Source organism: Elgaria multicarinata, chromosome 3 (genome assembly GCF_023053635.1).
Source record: "Elgaria multicarinata webbii isolate HBS135686 ecotype San Diego chromosome 3, rElgMul1.1.pri, whole genome shotgun sequence".
In the NCBI taxonomy this organism is placed as follows: Eukaryota; Metazoa; Chordata; class Lepidosauria; order Squamata; family Anguidae; genus Elgaria; species Elgaria multicarinata.
In genome coordinates this window covers 174,257,866-174,276,392 of record NC_086173.1, presented here as the reverse complement: position 1 = coordinate 174,276,392, position 18,527 = coordinate 174,257,866, and the positions used below count along the sequence as shown (strand labels likewise).

At 44.2% G+C, this 18,527-nt stretch overlaps 1 protein-coding gene across 1 annotated transcript in view; it reads left to right on the top strand.

The window, feature by feature from the left end:
* LOC134395818 (vomeronasal type-2 receptor 26-like) overlaps positions 1-17,900 on the top strand; it is a 31,274-nt gene extending 13,374 nt beyond the window's left edge. Inside the window, exons 2-6 of the mRNA XM_063121977.1 lie at positions 7,626-7,865; positions 8,987-9,214; positions 10,733-10,857; positions 12,166-12,275; positions 16,990-17,900. Coding sequence (XP_062978047.1) covers positions 7,626-7,865; positions 8,987-9,214; positions 10,733-10,857; positions 12,166-12,275; positions 16,990-17,900 — 1,614 coding nt within the window. The remainder of the gene's footprint in view (positions 1-7,625; positions 7,866-8,986; positions 9,215-10,732; positions 10,858-12,165; positions 12,276-16,989) is intronic.
* Positions 17,901-18,527: the final 627 nt, after the last annotated feature.

Genomic DNA, 18,527 nt, shown 5'->3' with positions numbered 1-18,527 from the left:
CTCTTACTGGTAAAAGACAGACATAGCCTTTTTTTAAAAAATCCTTCTTGTTGTTTATTCAGCAACACTGCTGCTTTTAATTCCACCCCTCCTTTGTTTATTTATTATTTATTACATTTTATATTTATACACCCCATAGCCCAAGCTCTCCTGGTTTTTCCTCTTCAGTGAAGTCAGGCAGGCTTTCATTGTGGTTCAATTCCTTATTGTTGTTGTTGTTGTTGTTGTTGTTGTTATTATTATTATTATTATTATTATTATTGCTATTAATATTATTTAGTACTGCTATTATTAACGTCATTATTTTGTTGTTGTTTAATAATGGCTGTGATCACAATGCAGTCAATCAACTCTGAAGTAAAGATCACAAAGCTTTACTCTTATCCTCCTAGCCTCCTAGTTAAGGGATGCAAAAGAAAAGGCATCTCTCTGTGCTGCTCCCACCTCACAGGGTTGGTTTGCATTACTTGGTTTGAAACAATCCTTGGCTCACTTCCTTGTGCCCCCAGAAATGTCTGCTGCCTGCCTGCCTTCCCTCCTCTGCCTGGGTGCTGTTGTGGTGGGGCATCTGCTGGGACTGACTTTCCCATAGATCTTTGGCATAGTCGTACATCTCTGCCTGCCTCTCTGCCCGCCTGGTGCCTGGGAGCTGTATTACATGATGGGCTTTGTGGTTCAACCCCACAAGCCTCCACTATGCTTGCTCCCAATGCTGCCTGTCCTCCTTTGTTCCCACCTCGCAGGGATGGTTTGTTTATTTATTTATTTATTTATTTTATTTAAAGAATTTTTATAGCACTGCCTCACCATTTCTGGCATCGAGGTGCTTTATAATAACATATAAAGCAATTTCATTAAAACCCTCAACCCACATTAAAACAATTCCATTAAAACCCTCACCCTCAAACCATTAAAAGTTCCAAATAATTTTTTCAAGTATGGAAGAAGATTGATATTTAAGTTTATCTACTCCACAATTCATGGCATGTTGGGATTTCCTTTGAAATGGCCAAGAATAAAGCCCATTGAGCTGTCTGCAGCTTCCCTGAGATACTGGGGTGTCAGATTTTAAAAAATTCCCCAAAAATCAGGGGAGACTTGGATTTGCTTGAGGCTTGGCATGCATGTGTATACATGCATCAGGTGTCATGGTGCCTAATTTGAGGTTTCTAACATAAAAATTGACACAGTTCTAGCATGGGACTTGAATTGGGGTGAGTTAAAAGGGAAAAACCCCACCAAAAATCAGGGGATGATGGGATTTGCTTGAAACTTTCCATGAATGTGGATCTAGATGGCACCTGTGAGGGTGCCCACTTCAAAGTTTTTATCTGTCAAAATGTTGGAGTAAATCACATTTCTGAAAATGGGGTGTCTGATTTTCAAAAATCCCCCCAAAATCAGAGGATGCTTGGATTTGCTTGAGGCTTGGCATGCATGTGTATACATGGATCAGGTATCATGGTGCCTAATTTGACATTTCTAACATGAAAATTGACAGAGTTATCGAAAGGGGTGTGAATTGGGGTTAGGGGTGCTGCATTAGAGGTTAAAGCCCTGCCAAAAATCAGGGGATGATGGGATTTGCTTGAAACTGGCCATGAATGTGGATCTAAATGGCATCTGTGAGGGTGTCTGCTTCAAAGTTTTTATCTGTAAAAATGTCAGAGTAAATCCCATTTCTGTAAATGGGGTGTCCAATTTTCAAAAATCCCCCCAAAATCAGGGGATGCTTGGATTTGCTTGAGGCTTGGCATGCTTGTGTATACATAGATAAGATATCATGGTGCCAAGTTTGAGGTTTCTAATGTTAACAGAAAAAAAGTTATAGGAGTTTTTGGATTTCAATGCAAGTCTATGGGGGGAAGTGGAGCTCCGATCCGGATCTGGAGCTCTGAAGCGAAGCGGAGCGGACCATAGACGGAGCAGAGTGGAGCGGAGCAGGCCCAATCCAGAAGTTGCGAATCTGGAAGAGAAGCGGATCGGGGGGTCCGTGCACACCCCTAATAAAGACACACACCCCAAAATGAGACAAAACAGAATCAAACAAACAAACAAAAAACCAAAAATGTTCTTCCAATATTCTCCCCAGCAAAAAAATAACAATGTTGTCGTTATTACTATTATTATTATTATTATTATTATTATTATTATTATTATTGTCAAATCATAAAATCTCTAATTTCTCTCTCAACATTTTCTACACTATTGGTTGAATCTGCAGATATACAAGTGATTTTTTTTCTCATCCACTCATAAAGTTAACAAGAGGTTCCCATTCAGTTATAAATCTTACAGTTGATTTTTCTCTCATTATTGCCGTGAGTTTCGCCATCTCTGCTAACTCAAACATCTTCATTAGCCATTCCTCTATTGTGGGCACTATTTTGCTTTTCCATCTTTGCGCATATATCAGTCTTGCAGCTGTCGTCATATATAAGAATATAATCCCATGGTTCTTTTTCATCTGCTCATCCATAAATCCCAGAAGAAAGTATTCCGGTTTCAATCGGATATTAATTTTTAGGATTTTTTGGATTCCAGAAAAGATTTGTATCCGGAAAGTCTTCACTTTTTTGCAGGTCCACCATGCATGGTAGAATGTTCCTTCCTGCTCTTCGCATTTCCAGCACAGCTCAAAATAGCATTTGCATTTTTTACAGCCACATCACACTGTTGGCTCATATTCAGCTTGTGACCGAAAACAATTCCAAGATCCTTATTATTTGTAGGATTGCTGAGCCAAGTATCCCCCATCTTGTAACTGTGCATTTGGTTTCTATTTCCTAAATAGAAAACAAAACAAACAGAATGAAATTTAATAGGGATAAATGCCAAGTTCTACATTTAGGAAATAGAAACCAAAGGCACAGTTACAAGATGGGGGATACTTGGCTCAGCAATACTAAAAATGAGAAGGATCTTGGAATTGTTGTAGATCGCAAGCTGAATATGAGCCAACAGTGCGATATGGCTGCAAGAAAGGCAAATGCTATTTTGGGCTGCATTAACAGCAGTATAGCTTCCAAATCACATGAGGTAATGGTTCCCCACTATTCAGCCCTGGTTGGGCCTCACCTTGAGTATTGCATCCAGTTCTGGGCACCATACTACAAGAAGGACACAGACAAGCTGGAGCGTGTTCAGAGGAGGGCAACCAGGATGATCAGGGGTCGGGAAACAAAGCCCTATGAAGAGAGACTGAAAGAACTGGGCATGTTTAGCCTAGAGAAGAGAAGACTGAGGGGAGATATGATAGCACTCTTCAAATACTTAAAAGGTTGTCACACAGAGGAGGGCCAGGATCTCTTCTCGATCCTCCCAGAGTGCAGGACACGGAATGACGGCTCAAGTTAAAGGAAGCCAGATTCCAGTTGGACATCAGGAAAAGCTTCCTGCCTGTTAGAGCAGTACGACAATGGAATCAGTTGCCTGGTGAGGTTGCGGGCTCTCCCACACGAGAGGCATTCAAGAGGCAGCTGGACAACCATCTGTCAGGGATGCTTTAGGGTGGATTCCTGCATTGAGCAGGGGGTTGGACTCGATGGCCTTGTAGGCCTCTTCCAGCTCTGCTATTCTATGATTCTATGATTCTGAGCCAAGTATCTCCCATCTTGTAACTGTGCATTTGGTTTCTATTTCCTAAATGTAGAACTTGGCATTTATCCCTATTAAATTTCATTCTGTTGTTTTCAGCCCAGCACTCCAGCCTATCAAGTTCACTTTGAAGTTTGTTTCTGTCTTCCAGGGTATTATCTATCCCACCCAATTTTGTGTCATTTGAAAATTTGATAAGCATTCCCTGCACCTCCTCATCCAAATCATTAATAAAAATGTTGAAGAGCACTGGGCCCAGGACTGAGCCCTGTGGTACCCCACTCGTTGCCTCTCCCCAGTTTATTATTATTATTATTATTATTATTATTATTATTATTATTTATTTATTTATTTATATAGCACCATCAATGTACATGGTGCTGTACAGAGTAAAACAGTAAATAGCAAGACCCTGCCGCATAGGCTTACATTCTAGTAAAATCATAATAAAACAATAAGGAGGGGAAGAGAATGCAGTTTGAGAAGGTTCCATTGAGAAGTACTCTTTGAGTCCGAATCTGTAGCCAACTGTGGATCCACCTAATAGTTGTTCCATCTAGCCCACTTTTCGCTAGTTTGTTAATCAGAATATCATGGGGCACTTTGTCAAAAGCTTTGCTGAAGTCAAGATATATGACATCCACAGCATTCCCACAATCCACAAGGGAGGTTATCCTATCAAAAAATGAGATCAAATTAGTCTGACAGGACTTGTTCCTGACAAATCCATGTTGGCTTCTAATAATCACCGCATTGATTTCAGGGTGTTTACAGATTGACTTCTTTATAATCTGCTCCAGAATTTTCCCAGGGATGGATGTCAGACTGACCGGTCTGTAGTTCCCAGGTTCCTCCTTTTTGCCCTTTTTGAAGATAGGGACAACGTTAGCCCTCCTCCAGTCGTCCGGCACCTCACCCGTCTTCCATGATTTCACAAAGATAACCAAGCAGATGCTGATGGCAAGCCCACACACAGAGCATGAGTATAATAACATCCTCCCATGTCTAGGAAACTGTATTGCTTCCAGTACAGTAAATCTTACTGTTTTGCTAGAGGAATACTGCTGTGAGGTGATCCATGCCACTTTGTTGCTTACATATATCTGTTCAATAAGTTCAAACACGTACTAGACCTAGAGCTTCATCCCACGTACCCGTTTCCCTCGAATTATCCCCATAGCGTAAAGCTGTCGTTGTTGTTAGCTAAGATCCTTTGCATACCAGGAAAAGGGTTTAAGGGGAGAAATGTAAAAAAAATCATAACATTTTTGACCCAATCTGATTCAAATTTGGTATGCTTAAAGCCCTCCTTAATATCTATTACTGTGCCAATTTTGATGTCTTTATCTTTAAAACTTACGCAGATGTGAGCATTTGTTTAATTTGTACTTTAAGCATATCAAATTGTTCTCCGGCACCCCCAGTGGCCGCTCGGAGAACAACAAAAGATTCGCTCCTAAAAAGGTAGTAAATTATGTCAGTTCTTTTGGCTAAGAAGCACAATAAAAGCAGATTACAAGCTGGAAAACTTTGGAGTAATTTACATGCAACTCACAGCGATTGCACAGTATAATGCTGGTGTGATGAAGCTAATAATATAGTATTGTATTAGTGGGATATTAAAAAGCTGAGGTTGTAGTTTAGCACCCACTTTCAGCTTACATTAACATAGAATGACTCATAACAACCCTCAAGTGAAGTCCACTGTTGTTACCTGTTGTTACACTGTTGTTGTAACATCTTGTTGTTACAAGATGGGGGACACTTGGCTCAGCAATACTACAAACGAGAAAGATCTTGGAATTGTTGTAGATCACAAGCTGAATATGAGCCAACAGTGCGATATGGCTGCAAGAAAGGCAAATGCTATTTTGGGCTGCATTAATAGAAGTATAGCTTCCAAATCACGTGAGGTACTGGTTCCTCTCTATTCGGCCCTGGTTAGGCCTCATCTAGAGTATTGCGTCCAGTTCTGGGCTCCACAATTCAAGAAGGATGCAGACAAGCTGGAGCGTGTTCAGAAGAGGGCAACCAGGATGATCAGAGGTCTAGAAACAAAGCCCTATGAAGAGAGACTGAAAGAACTGGGCATGTTTAGCCTGGAGAAGAGAAGATTGAGGGGAGACATGAGAGCACTCTTCAAATACTTAAAAGGTTGTCACACAGAGGAGGGCCAGGATCTCTTCTCGATCCTCCCAGAGTGCAGGACACGGAATAACGGGAAGTTAAAGGAAGCCAGATTCCGGCTGGACATCAGGAAAAACTTCCTGACTGTTAGAGCAGTGCGACAATGGAATCAGCTACCTAGGGAGGTTGTGGGCTCTCCCACACTAGAGGCATTCAAGAGGCAGCTGGACAACCATCTGTCAGGGATGCTTTAGGGTGGATTCCTGCATTGAGCAGGGGGTTGGACTCGATGGCCTTGTAGGCCCCTTCCAACTCTGCTATTCTATGATTCTACCTCAAAGTGCAAATCAAGTGAAGCCTTAGCAGCTCTCCCTCCACCCCTTTCAGAAATACAGAAAGCATCAGCATCACATCAGCTGCCATCATTTACAAAAAATGAAATCACATATTCCCCCTCCCATTTCTAAAAGCTGAAAATTGTTACATATGCCTATCCTAACATAAATATGTAACATCCTGAAGACAGCCACTGAGAGTTCCCAAAACATGCGACTGGGAAGTGATCCGATAATCAAAACTCCCATTCACCAAGATCCTTCACTGAAGACTTTCCAAAAATAGCAATGAGGAAGTAAGGTTAGCAGTCATGGAAGATGCAGTGACAACCTCTTATGGATCAATAAAGAATAGAAAGCCGAAGGTGGGAATAAACGGTAAATTCTCCCAACAGAGGGAAGTAAACAGTGGGGTCAGTATTGGGACCAGTTCTTTTTAAATTTATTCACAAATGATCCTGAATTAGTTGTGAGCATGAGGTGGCCAAGTTTGCTGGTGCCACCAATATATTTAGGATGGTGGAAACAAAAAGAAGAAGACTTGCAATAGCCCCAAACAGGTAAGAATATAAGAAGTCCCATGCTGGATCAGACAGAGGCCGTTGCTAGATGAGGAGTTAGCACGGTGTGAGGCCCGGTCTCCCTCCTGTGCATCCAGATGATGCACAGGGGATTCCGGGGTCAGGCCGGGCTAAGTCCTCGCTTGAACTGGGATAAGCGGATTCGCTTATGGCCTGGCTTTTCCGCAGCCCCGAGCTGAGGCTGGGGCTGCGGAAGATCTAGCAGGGCCCGTGGCTTCTTCCGGCTGTTCGCTTACTCGCGAGTAACCGGGAGAAGCCACGGACTGGGCACAGCACTCCATAGGAGTGCTGTGCCCATCAGGCCGGGGGGGAATCACAGATGGGGGGGGCACAGAGGGGCATCGGACATGACGAGCAGGCAGGGGACGGGCATGACGATTGGGCAGGGGACGGGCATGATGAGCAGGCAGGGGACGGGCATGACGAGCAGGGACGGGGGAAAAGAACGGGGACAGGGACAAGGCATGGCGGACAGGGGGAGGATGGGCGAGCGAGCGGGCAGGGGGGCATCACGCATTGTGGGGGAAATTAGGGGCAGGGGGAGCGGGAACCCTTTAATTTTTTTTAAAAAAAAGTACTTATCTTTTTGGCGGTGCGCTCCTGCGCACATGGCCCTTTAAGGGGGAAAGAAAGTGGGGGATGTGACGGGGCTTCCCTCGGCCCTGTCGCTTCTTACGTGTGCTAAAAGTCTTACGTACTATTAGCACGGCCTGGCCCCTCCTCCCACACGGATTATCTGGTAGGTCTAGCAAGGCCCTGAGAGTTTATCTAGAACACCAATTTGTTCCTGCAGTGGCCAACCACTTCTTTAATTCTTAAGAAGGATTGAAGTTCTAGAAAATAAATCCAGAGCAGTAGACTGACAAGAAAGGTTTGTGGAGTCAAAGAAGTATGATATTGAAGACACTATTTGTATAATATGTATTTTTACAGGGAAGGAAGCAGAGATTATTGGAAAATCTTGTCCATCCTGTTTGCCATCCAGGAGATCAACCAGAATCCCAGGCTTTTACCCAACATCACCCTGGGCTACAGCATCTATGACACCTATTTTGTTCAAAAGATGACTTTGGATGCCCTGCTGGACCTGCTATCTCCTGGGCAGGCAAATGTTCCCAACTACAAGTGTGGAAGACAGAATCAACCATTGGCTGTTCTTGAAGGCTCTGACAAAGAAATCTCCATCCTAATAGCAACCATGTTGAGCACATACAAAATCTCACAGGTAGACATGGAGAGGGGTCATTTGTAGGCTGAACATGCTCCAGCTTGTCTGCATGGAAATATGTTTAGAATTTCAGCCTGAGGCATCATTCTTTCATATCTTTTACAAAATAAAAAGGGAGGGACAGACAAGGAAGTGTGCAGGGTAAATAAGCAGCAGAGTTGACCTCTCAGAGGAAAACTACTTCTACTTTATTTAATTTTCTTTTTATAGTTTTCAACTGGCCAATCACAAATGTTCTCTAGGTTGAATACAAACAAATAACAGCCTAAAATGCAATATAAACAATTGAAAATATAAACTACAGTGCAAATACTTAAAAGCATACTATTCAATACAAACCCTGGGGTACCACAGGGCTCAGTCCTGGGCCCAGTGCTCTTCAACATTTTTATTAATGATTTGGACGAGGAGGTGCAGGGAACGCTGATCAAATTTGCAGATGACACAAAATTGGGTGGGATAGCTAATACCCTGGAAGACAGAAACAAACTTCAAAGGGATCTTGATAGGCTGGAGTGCTGGGCTGAAAACAACAGGATGAAATTTAAAAGGGATGAATGCCAAGTTCTACATTTAGGAAATCAAATGCACAGTTACAAGATGGGGGATACTTGGCTCAGCAATACTACAAACGAGAAGGATCTTGAAATTGTTCTAGATCCTCCCAGAGTGCAGGACATGGAATCACGGTCTCAAGTTAAAGGAAGCCAGACTCCAGCTGGACATCAGGAAAAACTTCCTGACTGTTAGAGCAGTATTATTATTATCCCACACGAGAGGCCTTCAAGAGGCAGCTGGACAACCATCTGTCAGGGATGCTTTAGGGTGGATTCCTGCATTGAGCAGGAGGTTGGACTCGATGGCCTTGTAGGCCCCTTCCAACTCTGCTATTCTATGATTCTATGATTCTATGACACAGCAAATAGGACACAAATAGCACCTAGGTCATGAAAAGGCCTGGGATAAAAGAATATGTCCCAAACATATAGCATTCCAGCAACTCTCAAGTTATTCGTAATAATATTGATTTAAGAATTTATCTTTGATCTGAAACAAATAGAACATTCATCTGTTCCATTCCTTACCAGGTCAGTTATGCGTTCATTTCTCTTGATCAGAATGACAAAGCTCAGTTCCCCTTTTTCTATTCGACGTTCCCCAAAGAAAAGACCCAGTACCAGGGGACTGTCAAACTACTGTTGCATTTCAAGTGGACGTTGGTTGGTCTTGTTGCTGAAGACTCTGAGAACGGAGAAAGATTCATGCAGACCTTGACGACTGAACTCATCAGGAATGGTGTTTGTGTCGTTTTTAGGCAAATGATCCCAATACAACTTCTTGACGAGGTACAGATCCATTCGACTTTGTTTCTCAAGATGGGACTTGTCAATGTTTTTGTTTCTGATGAAGAGTATAATTCCAACTTCATGGGAATAATCATGATACAAAGATACATTCATCACTTTATAAAAGACATTGCAGGGAACGTCTGGATTGTAACAGCTGTGTGGGACTTCACCATGATATTGAGACGATACGGCATGCCTTCGTCACCCATCAATGGTATATTTTCTTTCTTTATACCGCCCAAAAAAGGGACAAAATATGAAGATTTTATTTTCTATTTTATCCGGAAGTTTGGGGAGAAAGCATTTAAGTGTTCCTACTCAAAGCATGCCTTGTCTGTGAAAGGTAGGACAAGATGCACAGAGAAAGAGAAGTTGGAGGATCTCTCCCAGGAGGACGTGGAGGGAATCCTGTCTCTAGACAGCTATAACATCTACAATACCGTCTGGGCTGTGGCCCATGCCTTAGATGCCGCTCTTTCATCCAGGTCCAAGCGGAGGGTGGTGGAGCGTGGAGGCAGGATGGACCTTCAGAGGTTTCAGCCATGGCAGGTATTCCTTTTCCCATCACAAGTAGCCCTGCTGAACAAGACCATCCGACTGTACAGTTCTAAAATAGGTTTCAAGGAATTAGGCTGTGAGAAAACGCCTAATGTAGCAGTGAGGTACAATGTTGACCATTAATTAGGGTGACCCTATGAAAAGGAGGACAGGGCTCCTGTATCTTTAAACTTGTATATTAAAGGGAATTTCAGCAAGTGTCGTTTGAATGCATGTAGCATCTGGTGAAATTTTGTCTTCATTATAACCGTTAAAGCTGCAGGAGCCCTGCTCTCTTGACCAGATACAAAAGAGAGGAGGGCACCTGCAGCTTTAACTATTGCAATGAAGAAGGAATTTCAACAGATGTTGTATGCATACAAATGATACCTGCTGAAAATCCCATTTCTCCACAACTGTTAAAGATACAGCAGCCCTGTCCTCCTTTTCATATGGTCATCCTACCATTAATAGAGCAAACATAGTGGGGGAAATTGTGTAGTAGTACATTTTTTGCTCCCTTATATTGGACTTGTAGGACACAGACCATAATTTCATAGCCACCAGCACTGGCTCAGCATCTCTCTGTCTACATTGGCCTTCTAATCTATTTCAGCCTTCCTGCCTCTTCATCAAACTTAGCAATCATGGAATAAGAGGAGAGGTCCTCTTATGGATCAGTAACTGGTTAAAGAACAGAACACAGATTTCGCCCAAGGATGCAAAGAGAAGTTTGTGTCTATTGTTCATACTTAATACAAGAGAAATTACAGGCTGAGTTTTAGCTTCTCCTATTCATAAATCAGAGAGAGAGAGATGATTCAGGAAGTTAAGCAGGTACCTTGTGAATGCCAGTAAGACACACCATAGTCATTTGAGTCCTGGATGAATGGAGATTCGGGTCTGAAATGGGATGCAATGAGATGTCTAATGTGTGTTCCTATTCACGAAATGCCGGTGTTTCCTCTGTCATCCTAGGTTCACCCTTTCTTGAGAAACCCCCAGTTTTACAATACTTCCATCATAGATGGAATATATTTGGACAAGAATGGAGAGCTGGTGGTCAACTTTGACATGGTCAACTGGATGGTGCTTCCAAATAAGTCTGTGCATAGACTCAAATTTGGGAGTATGCAAAGATGGGGACTTGCTGACATCGAGTTATCCATTGACCGGAATGCCACTGTGTGGCCCACATGGCTCAACCAGGTGGGGGAAACCATTTATTTTATCCCATTATATTGACCACTTGCTAGCTGTAATGTGCTCTACATGGGAACAGCTTTGAAGTGAGCTTGGTAAATTCATAAAAACACAGAAAGGTGCCTCCTACAGACTATTGTTCCATCATGGGCAGCTCCCAGGTACTGACCTGGGATTCAGCTAGACAAGTTCTGTCAACACTGACTGTCCAGGGTTTTCAGCCAGGTGCTGTTCCTATCTTGTCTGGAGATGCCATGAGGCCTAAACATGAGGCCCTGGTTAGGCCTCATCTAGAGTATTGCGTCCAGTTCTGGGCTCCACAATTCAAGAAGGACGCAGACAAGCTGGAGCGTGTTCAGAGGAGGGCAACCAGGATGATCAGGGGTCTAGAAACATAGCCCTATGAGGAGAGACTGAAAGAACTGGGCATGCCTAGTCTGGAGAAGAGAAGATTGAGGGGAGACATGAGAGCACTCTTCAAATACTTAAAAGGTTGTCGCAGAGGAGGGCCAGGATCTCTTCTCGATCCTCCCAGAGTGCAGGACACGGAATAACGGGCTCAAGTTAAAGGAAGCCAGATTCCAGCTGGACATCAGGAAAATCTTCCTGACTGTTAGAGCAGTACAACAATGGAATCAGTTGCCTGGTGAGGTGGTGGGCTCTCCCACACTAGAAGCCTTCAAGAGTCAGCTGGACAACCATCTGTCAGGGATGCTTTAGGGCGGATTCCTGCACTGAGCAGGGGGTTGGACTTGATGGCCTTGTAGGCCCCTTCCAACTCTGCTATTCTATGATTCTATGATTCTAAGTCTCCCTGCCCACTTTCCCAAAACCATGAATTATTTTCAATGCCTCTATCATGTCTCCCTTCCACGGACCACCCAACGTGCAACATTTCATCACAGGGGTTGTTGCTCCAGTTCCTTGATCATTTCAACTTCCTTTTCTGTGTTTACATGTTTTTAGACGGTGCAGCAGCTCAGTGAATAAGGAAATGTCCCCCCCCCCTTTAAAAAAATCATCTGAAATCATGAAGAACCATTTTTTATTTCATGGATCCAGCTTTTACTTTCTTCCCTCAAGGTTAAACATAGTTGATCCAATAAACAGATATTCCATTATTTATGACAAAAGATTCCAACACAATTAATCCTACACGTTTTCCTTGATGTTCCTTGTCTTCACACTCAGCCCCTGCCTCAATCCAGGTGCGTGGAAAGCTGTTGCCCAGGATTCAGGAAGTTGGTTCAGGAAGGAAGACCCATTTGCTGCTACGCCTGTTCTCCCTGTGCAGAAGGGACCATCTCCACTCAGAAAGGTGGGTGAGTCTGGAGAAAGGGCAGCCCATGAGATGGAGATGGGCCAAGATTCAATGAGATATTCCCTGCGAACGTTTTTCAAAAGTCATTTCTGATCTTGGTTCCTTAAAAAGTAGTTTCTGATCTTGGTTCCTTAAAAAGTAGTTTCTGATCTTGGTTCCTTAAAAAGTCATTTCTGATCTTGGTTCCTTAAAAAGTCGTTTCTGATCTTGGTTCCTTAAAAAGTCGTTTCTGATCTTGGTTCCTTAAAAAGTCGTTTCTGATCTTGGTTCCTGCACCCCGTTTAAATTAAATATGTTTTAAAAGATTCTGCCATCAACCCGCTTTTGCCTTTTTGTGAATTGAATCTGGTTGGTAGAATATTTCTGTGCTGATTGCAAAAAGCTTTTTGAGGTTTTTAATATTCAGCACATTGTCTACACACACACACACACACACACACATACGTTGCTTTTGGTATCAGCCTCTTTTGCCCAGTGTGTTAGGAACACGATTTGAAATGAAAATTCAAGGACAAATGATGAAAGCACTCTGTTTTTATTTAGCAAACTTGCAAGTCTGGGTGTCTAGGCAGGTAGGCACACCTACCAGCTAGAGCAAAACCATTTTGTCCTTTAGCCTGGCTGAAGCGGTCCCTCCCCTATCACTCCATTGGTCAGAGACTCAAGGGGTTACAGCCTATCCTGACACGCCTTGTAACTCCGCCTCTGTTTACCTCTCTGCCTACCTCATTTGATATTCCACCCACTCTTATTTACTCACTTCCATATTAAGACTTAATTTCCCATAAGCCCACCTCTTGATTACTCTGATTATGCCCTCCTCCCATCTAGCCTTAACCTCAACAGATGTGTTTCCCTTCTCCTAACCACAAGGCCATAAATTCTGTAAGTTAACAAAGGTGTGTAACCACAAAGTCATAAATTCTGACAGTTAACAAAATGTGTTTCAGGCTGTGCCTAGTTTATCTAACTCTTCTGACCACAAGTCTGACCACAAAATTCCGTTACTCTCATTATCTCAGCTGAAAAAGACTCTCCACACCTGCTATGCCTTCCTGTTTTTCTTATAATGCTTCAGTTATAACATTGCTTTTAGCTGACCCCTTTCAGAAGCCCTAATAATAATAACGTTTTAATAATGCATTTAGCTATTATATTTCTCTTTATGCCAAGCATTGCAATATATGAAAAAGTAACATATTCATCCATTTCTCACAAGTGTATAATAGTTCTGCTAAAGTTTTACTGTTGGCTGTTTACCCTTTGCCTATCTGGCCAGCTCAGTCTGAGCAGGGGGGGGGGGGCAGGCAGCTTCAAGAATATCACTATCATCATCCTCATCCTGGTATGATCTCACTGCTTTTTTATTTTTTAAAAAAAGTCTCTTGCATTTTTAAAATGATTCTTGCTGCTGTTGTTGATGATCTCCTTTGTTCATTTCTGGGTGGGTAGGGGATCTTTTCCCTCAGCACAAATACTTTTGTTTTTAACAAAACCCACCTTAGATTCAGCTGCCTCTTGAAGGCCTCTAGGATGGGAGAGCCCACCACCTCCCTAGGTCACTGATTTCATCGTCGTACTGCTCTAACAGTCAGGACGTTTTTCCTGATGTCCAGCCGGAATCTGGCTTCCTTTAACTTGAGCCCGTGATTCCGTGTCCTGCACTCTGGGAGGATCGAGAAGAAATCCTGGCGCTCCTCTGTGTGATGATCCCTAGGAGTAGGGGTGTGCACGGACCCCCCACTCTACTTCATTTTAAGATCCGCCATTTTCGGATCGGCCCGCTCCGCCCCGCCCCCACTCCACCTGTGCCCACTCCGCTCCACTCGGAGCTCCGGATCTGGATCGGAGCTCCGGTCCCCCCCCATAAGGGGGTTACCAGGCCCTGCCGCCGTCGCCGCCCATGCGGTGATGGCGGCAGAGCCCGGTAAGGGACCAAGGGGGAGGGGGGGCCTTACCTGCCTCCGTCCGTGGTCCGTCGCCGTCTTCAATTGAGCCCGCAGTTCCACCAGGAAGTCTGGGCCGCAAGTGCGGCCCAGACTTCCTGCTGGAACCACGGGCTCAATTGGAGACGCTGACGGACCGCGGACGGAGACAGGTAAGGGAGAGGAGGGCGGGGGGCGTTACCGGGCCCTGCTGCTGTCGCCGCATGGGCGACAGCGACAGCGGCAGGGCCCAGTAAACCCCACTTACCCTTCCGGCGGAGCTCCGGATCGAGGCGAAGGATCCGCCTTCACCTCGATCCTCTTCGCCACGCTCCGCCGGCCCCCCAATCCTCTTCGCCTCCGCCTTAAGGGCAGGCGAAGCCCCCCGCTCCGCTACTGCTTCTCCGGTCCGATTAGAAGCGGAGCACATCCCTACCTAGGAGTCAACCTTCCTGGTTCTGCCTGCACTGGTTCAAAAGTAACTGTTTTCTCAAGAAAGTGCTCTTGTCTGTTTAATCTGTACATCAAGGAAATGCTTGTGTAGTGACCCTATCTTGTTTGAAAGCAGTTTACCTTACCCTAATTTGAAACTAATAAATATATTATTTATTTTAAAATATATGGTTAGGATGGCAGTTTTAATGTGAGATATACCGTTATTTTTCATCCAGAGATCTTAACATGTGGGATGCAGCCCGCCCACCTAGAAATATGCTTTGCCCCTTCTGTGCCCTCCCCCTTGAATTTTTTTTTCTGGCTGGATGAGGTTGATCTGACCTAGCTCTGCCTACCTGGGTACTCAGTGCAGGACCAACATAGATAGGAGGGCCAGGGTGGGGGAATCTCTGTGATTCACAGATCATCCATCTCTATCACCAGGAATCCACTCCACCTTGGAGCAGGCCTTGAGGGTTTGCAGCTGGGGTTGGGCCAGAGGATTGGGGGTGCTGCTGGCGTACCACCCACCCTGCTGCCCGGCATCCTCCCTGAACAAGCTGGCAAGGTGGTTGTGAGTGTGGTGTTGGGGAAAACCAGGACGGTGGTTCAGGGTGACTTCATCTTCCATGGGGACTTCATGGCCTCCGTGACAACCATGGGGCTGTCTCAATTTGTCACCGGCCCAACACATGGGCCAGTGTTATGATCTACAACAACATGGAATTGTTGTAGATCACAAGCTGAATATGAGCCAACAGTGCGATAGGGCTGCAAGAAAGCCAAATGCTATTTTGGGCTGCATTCATAGAAGTATAGCTTCCAAAACATGTGAGGTACTGGTTCCTCTCTATTCGGCCCTGGTTAGGCCTCATCTAGAGTATTGCGTCCAGTTCTGGGCTCCACAATTCAAGAAGGACGCAGACAAGCTGGAGCTTGCTCAGAGGAGGGCAACCCGGATGATCAGGAGTCTGGAAACAAAGCCCTATGAAGAGAGACTGAAAGAACTGGGCATGTTTAGCCTGGAGAAGAGAAGATTGAAGGGAGACATGATAGCACTCGTCAAATACTTCAAAGGCTGTCACACAGAGGAGGGCCAGGATCTCTTCTCGATCCTCCCAGAGTGCAGGACACAGAATAACAGGCTCAAGTTAAAGGAAGCCAGATTCCAGCTGGACATCAGAAAAAACTTCCTGACTGTTAGAGCAGTACGACAATCAGTTGCCTGGGGAGGTTGTGGGCTCTCCCACACTAGAGGGCTTCAAGAGGCAGCTGGACAACCATCTGTCAGGGATGCTTTAGGGTGGATTCCTGCATTGAGCAGGGGGTTGGACTCGATGGCCTTGCAGGCCCCTTCCAGCTCTGCTGTTCTATGATTCTATGATCTTCCAGTATCACCTCTGCAATTCCACAGTCAGCATTGCAAATATGTGCAACTGCTTTTCATGATCCTCCCAGAGAATTCTTGTGAAACGCCCAGAGAGCTGGGATAGAAATGAAATCAATAATTTTTCCAATTCTATTTTTATTAATTTATTAATGTTCAAACACAAAATCAACTCAAAGAATGAATAATAAAATAAAAGAAGTAAATAAATGAAAAGAAATATGTTGAATTTAAATCAAATTATTGACAGAGGGTGTTACATTTTACCTCTACTTATAATTTCTGCTTTGCTTTATGGACCAAAAATTATGAGGACTCTGTGTACTGCTTATATCTCTATATCAAACTGATATTTTATCTTTTCCATAATCTTAAGAAAGGCATTGGCATAGACTGCTGTGTATATCTCTGCTCAGTATAAAGAATAAAATCCTGCCCTGTTTCTAAAACGTCAGAGCTTTTGACTTTGCCTGTAGCTAATTTTAGCTGGTATGACAATTTTTCTGCCATAGCTATTTGCCATAATTCTATATGCCATGTTTTTGAAGTTGGACGCTCTGCAGTTTTCCAAATTTTGGTTATGAGTCTTCTGGTAACAAAGAACATGAACTAAATTAAGTCCTTAGATGTCAATTACAGTTTTCCGATTCTTTAGCATTTGTCTTGGGATAATCCAAGAAACCCATTAACTCCATAGGCCATATGATTTTTCATAACAGATTCATATTTCATTTAAGATGCATTTTTTTTACCACTGCTCTATTATACCATCTTGGCTTCAACATACTTACCACCCCACTGCAATTGGAGAAGCCTACCACTCTAGCTGCTAAGTGTTGTTCTACCTACTTGTGGGCTTCTCTCATGGACAGTTGGTTGGACACTGTGAGAAAACAACGTTGGACTACATGGAGCCTTGGTCGTGACCAACGTAACTTTTCTTATGTACTTACATTCCTCATAGATGCAGAACATTGCACCAAGTGTCCAGAAGACCAGCATCCAAACAAGGACCGAGATCACTGTATCCCAAAGGAAATGACCTTCCTGTCCTATGAAGAATATCTGGGGATCATCCTGGCATCCCTTGCCCTCTTCCTGTCCTTCAGCACAGGCTTTGTGTTAGGAATCTTCATTCGATTCCCAGAAACTCCAATAGTCAAAGCCAACAACCGGGACCTCTCTTACATTCTCCTCGTATCTCTTTTGCTTTCCTTCCTGTCCCCCTTCCTGTTCATTGGCCAGCCAAGGAAAGCAACCTGCCTCCTCCGACAAACAGCCTTCAGCATCATCTTCTCAGTTGCCGTCTCTTCTCTGTTGGCCAAAACGATCACTGTGGTGCTGGCCTTCCTGGCCACAAAGCCAGGGAACAGCGTGAGGAGATGGTTGGGAAAGAGTTTGGCCAACTCCATTGTCATTTCCTGTTCCGGTGTCCAAGTTGTCATCTGCACCACCTGGTTGGGCATCTCTCCGCCATTCCCTGACTCTGACATGCACTCCCAGCCTGGACAGATCATCCTGCAATGTAATGAAGGGTCTTTCGCCATGTTCTATACTGCCCTTGGCTACATGGGCTTCCTGGCTGCCATCTGCTTCATGGTGGCTTTCCTAGCCAGGAAGCTGCCTGGGTCCTTCAACGAAGCCAAGCTGATCACCTTCAGCATGCTGGTCTTCTGCAGCGTTTGGGTCTCCTTTGTGCCCACCTACCTGAGCACCAAGGGGAAATACATGGTGGCTGTGCAGGTCTTCTCCATCTTGGCCTCCAGTGCTGGGCTCCTGGGCTGCATCTTCATTCCCAAGTGCTACATCATTGTATTGAGACCTGACCTGAATAGAAAGGAACATCTCATGATGGAAATGAAAAAGGGGATCTGATTGTGTTTTAGTGGTCTTGTTTAGCAGTCACCTGCCTTCCCGCTAACACACAATTGGTTGATTTATATATTATCATTATTCTTTAGGCAAACCTATATCTCTGGCAACTTTACCGGTAATTGGTTCTGAGCAATAATTGTTTCCCCCCCTTTGATCTAAAAATGCACCTGACCATTTGATATTGTGAACCAGACTACTATACCTCTATATACTCATCTGAATGAACCTCTCCCACACTAGAAGCCTTCAAGAGGCAGCTGGACAACCATCTGTCAGGGATGCTTTAGGGTGGATTCCTGCATTGAGCAGGGGGTTGGACTCCATGGCCTTGTAGGCCCCTTCCAACTCTGCTATTCTATGATTCTATGATTCCATGAATCAGGATTTAGTGCTCCTGAAGCCCCAAAAACACAGCCATGACTTTGAAGAGAGCTCTATCAGACTACTACGGTCTTACTTACGGCTACTAGTAGTTCGGACATTCTTACCCAATTGATTTGATAACATGCCTCCATTGATTCCTGGTTAGGGCCTGTGTGAAGCAGCCTCACTCACAGCATCAGATGGTCGCACATTGCATGCAACCCCTCCTTGAGAGTTGGTCAGTGTGTTGTACAATAGTTTTCT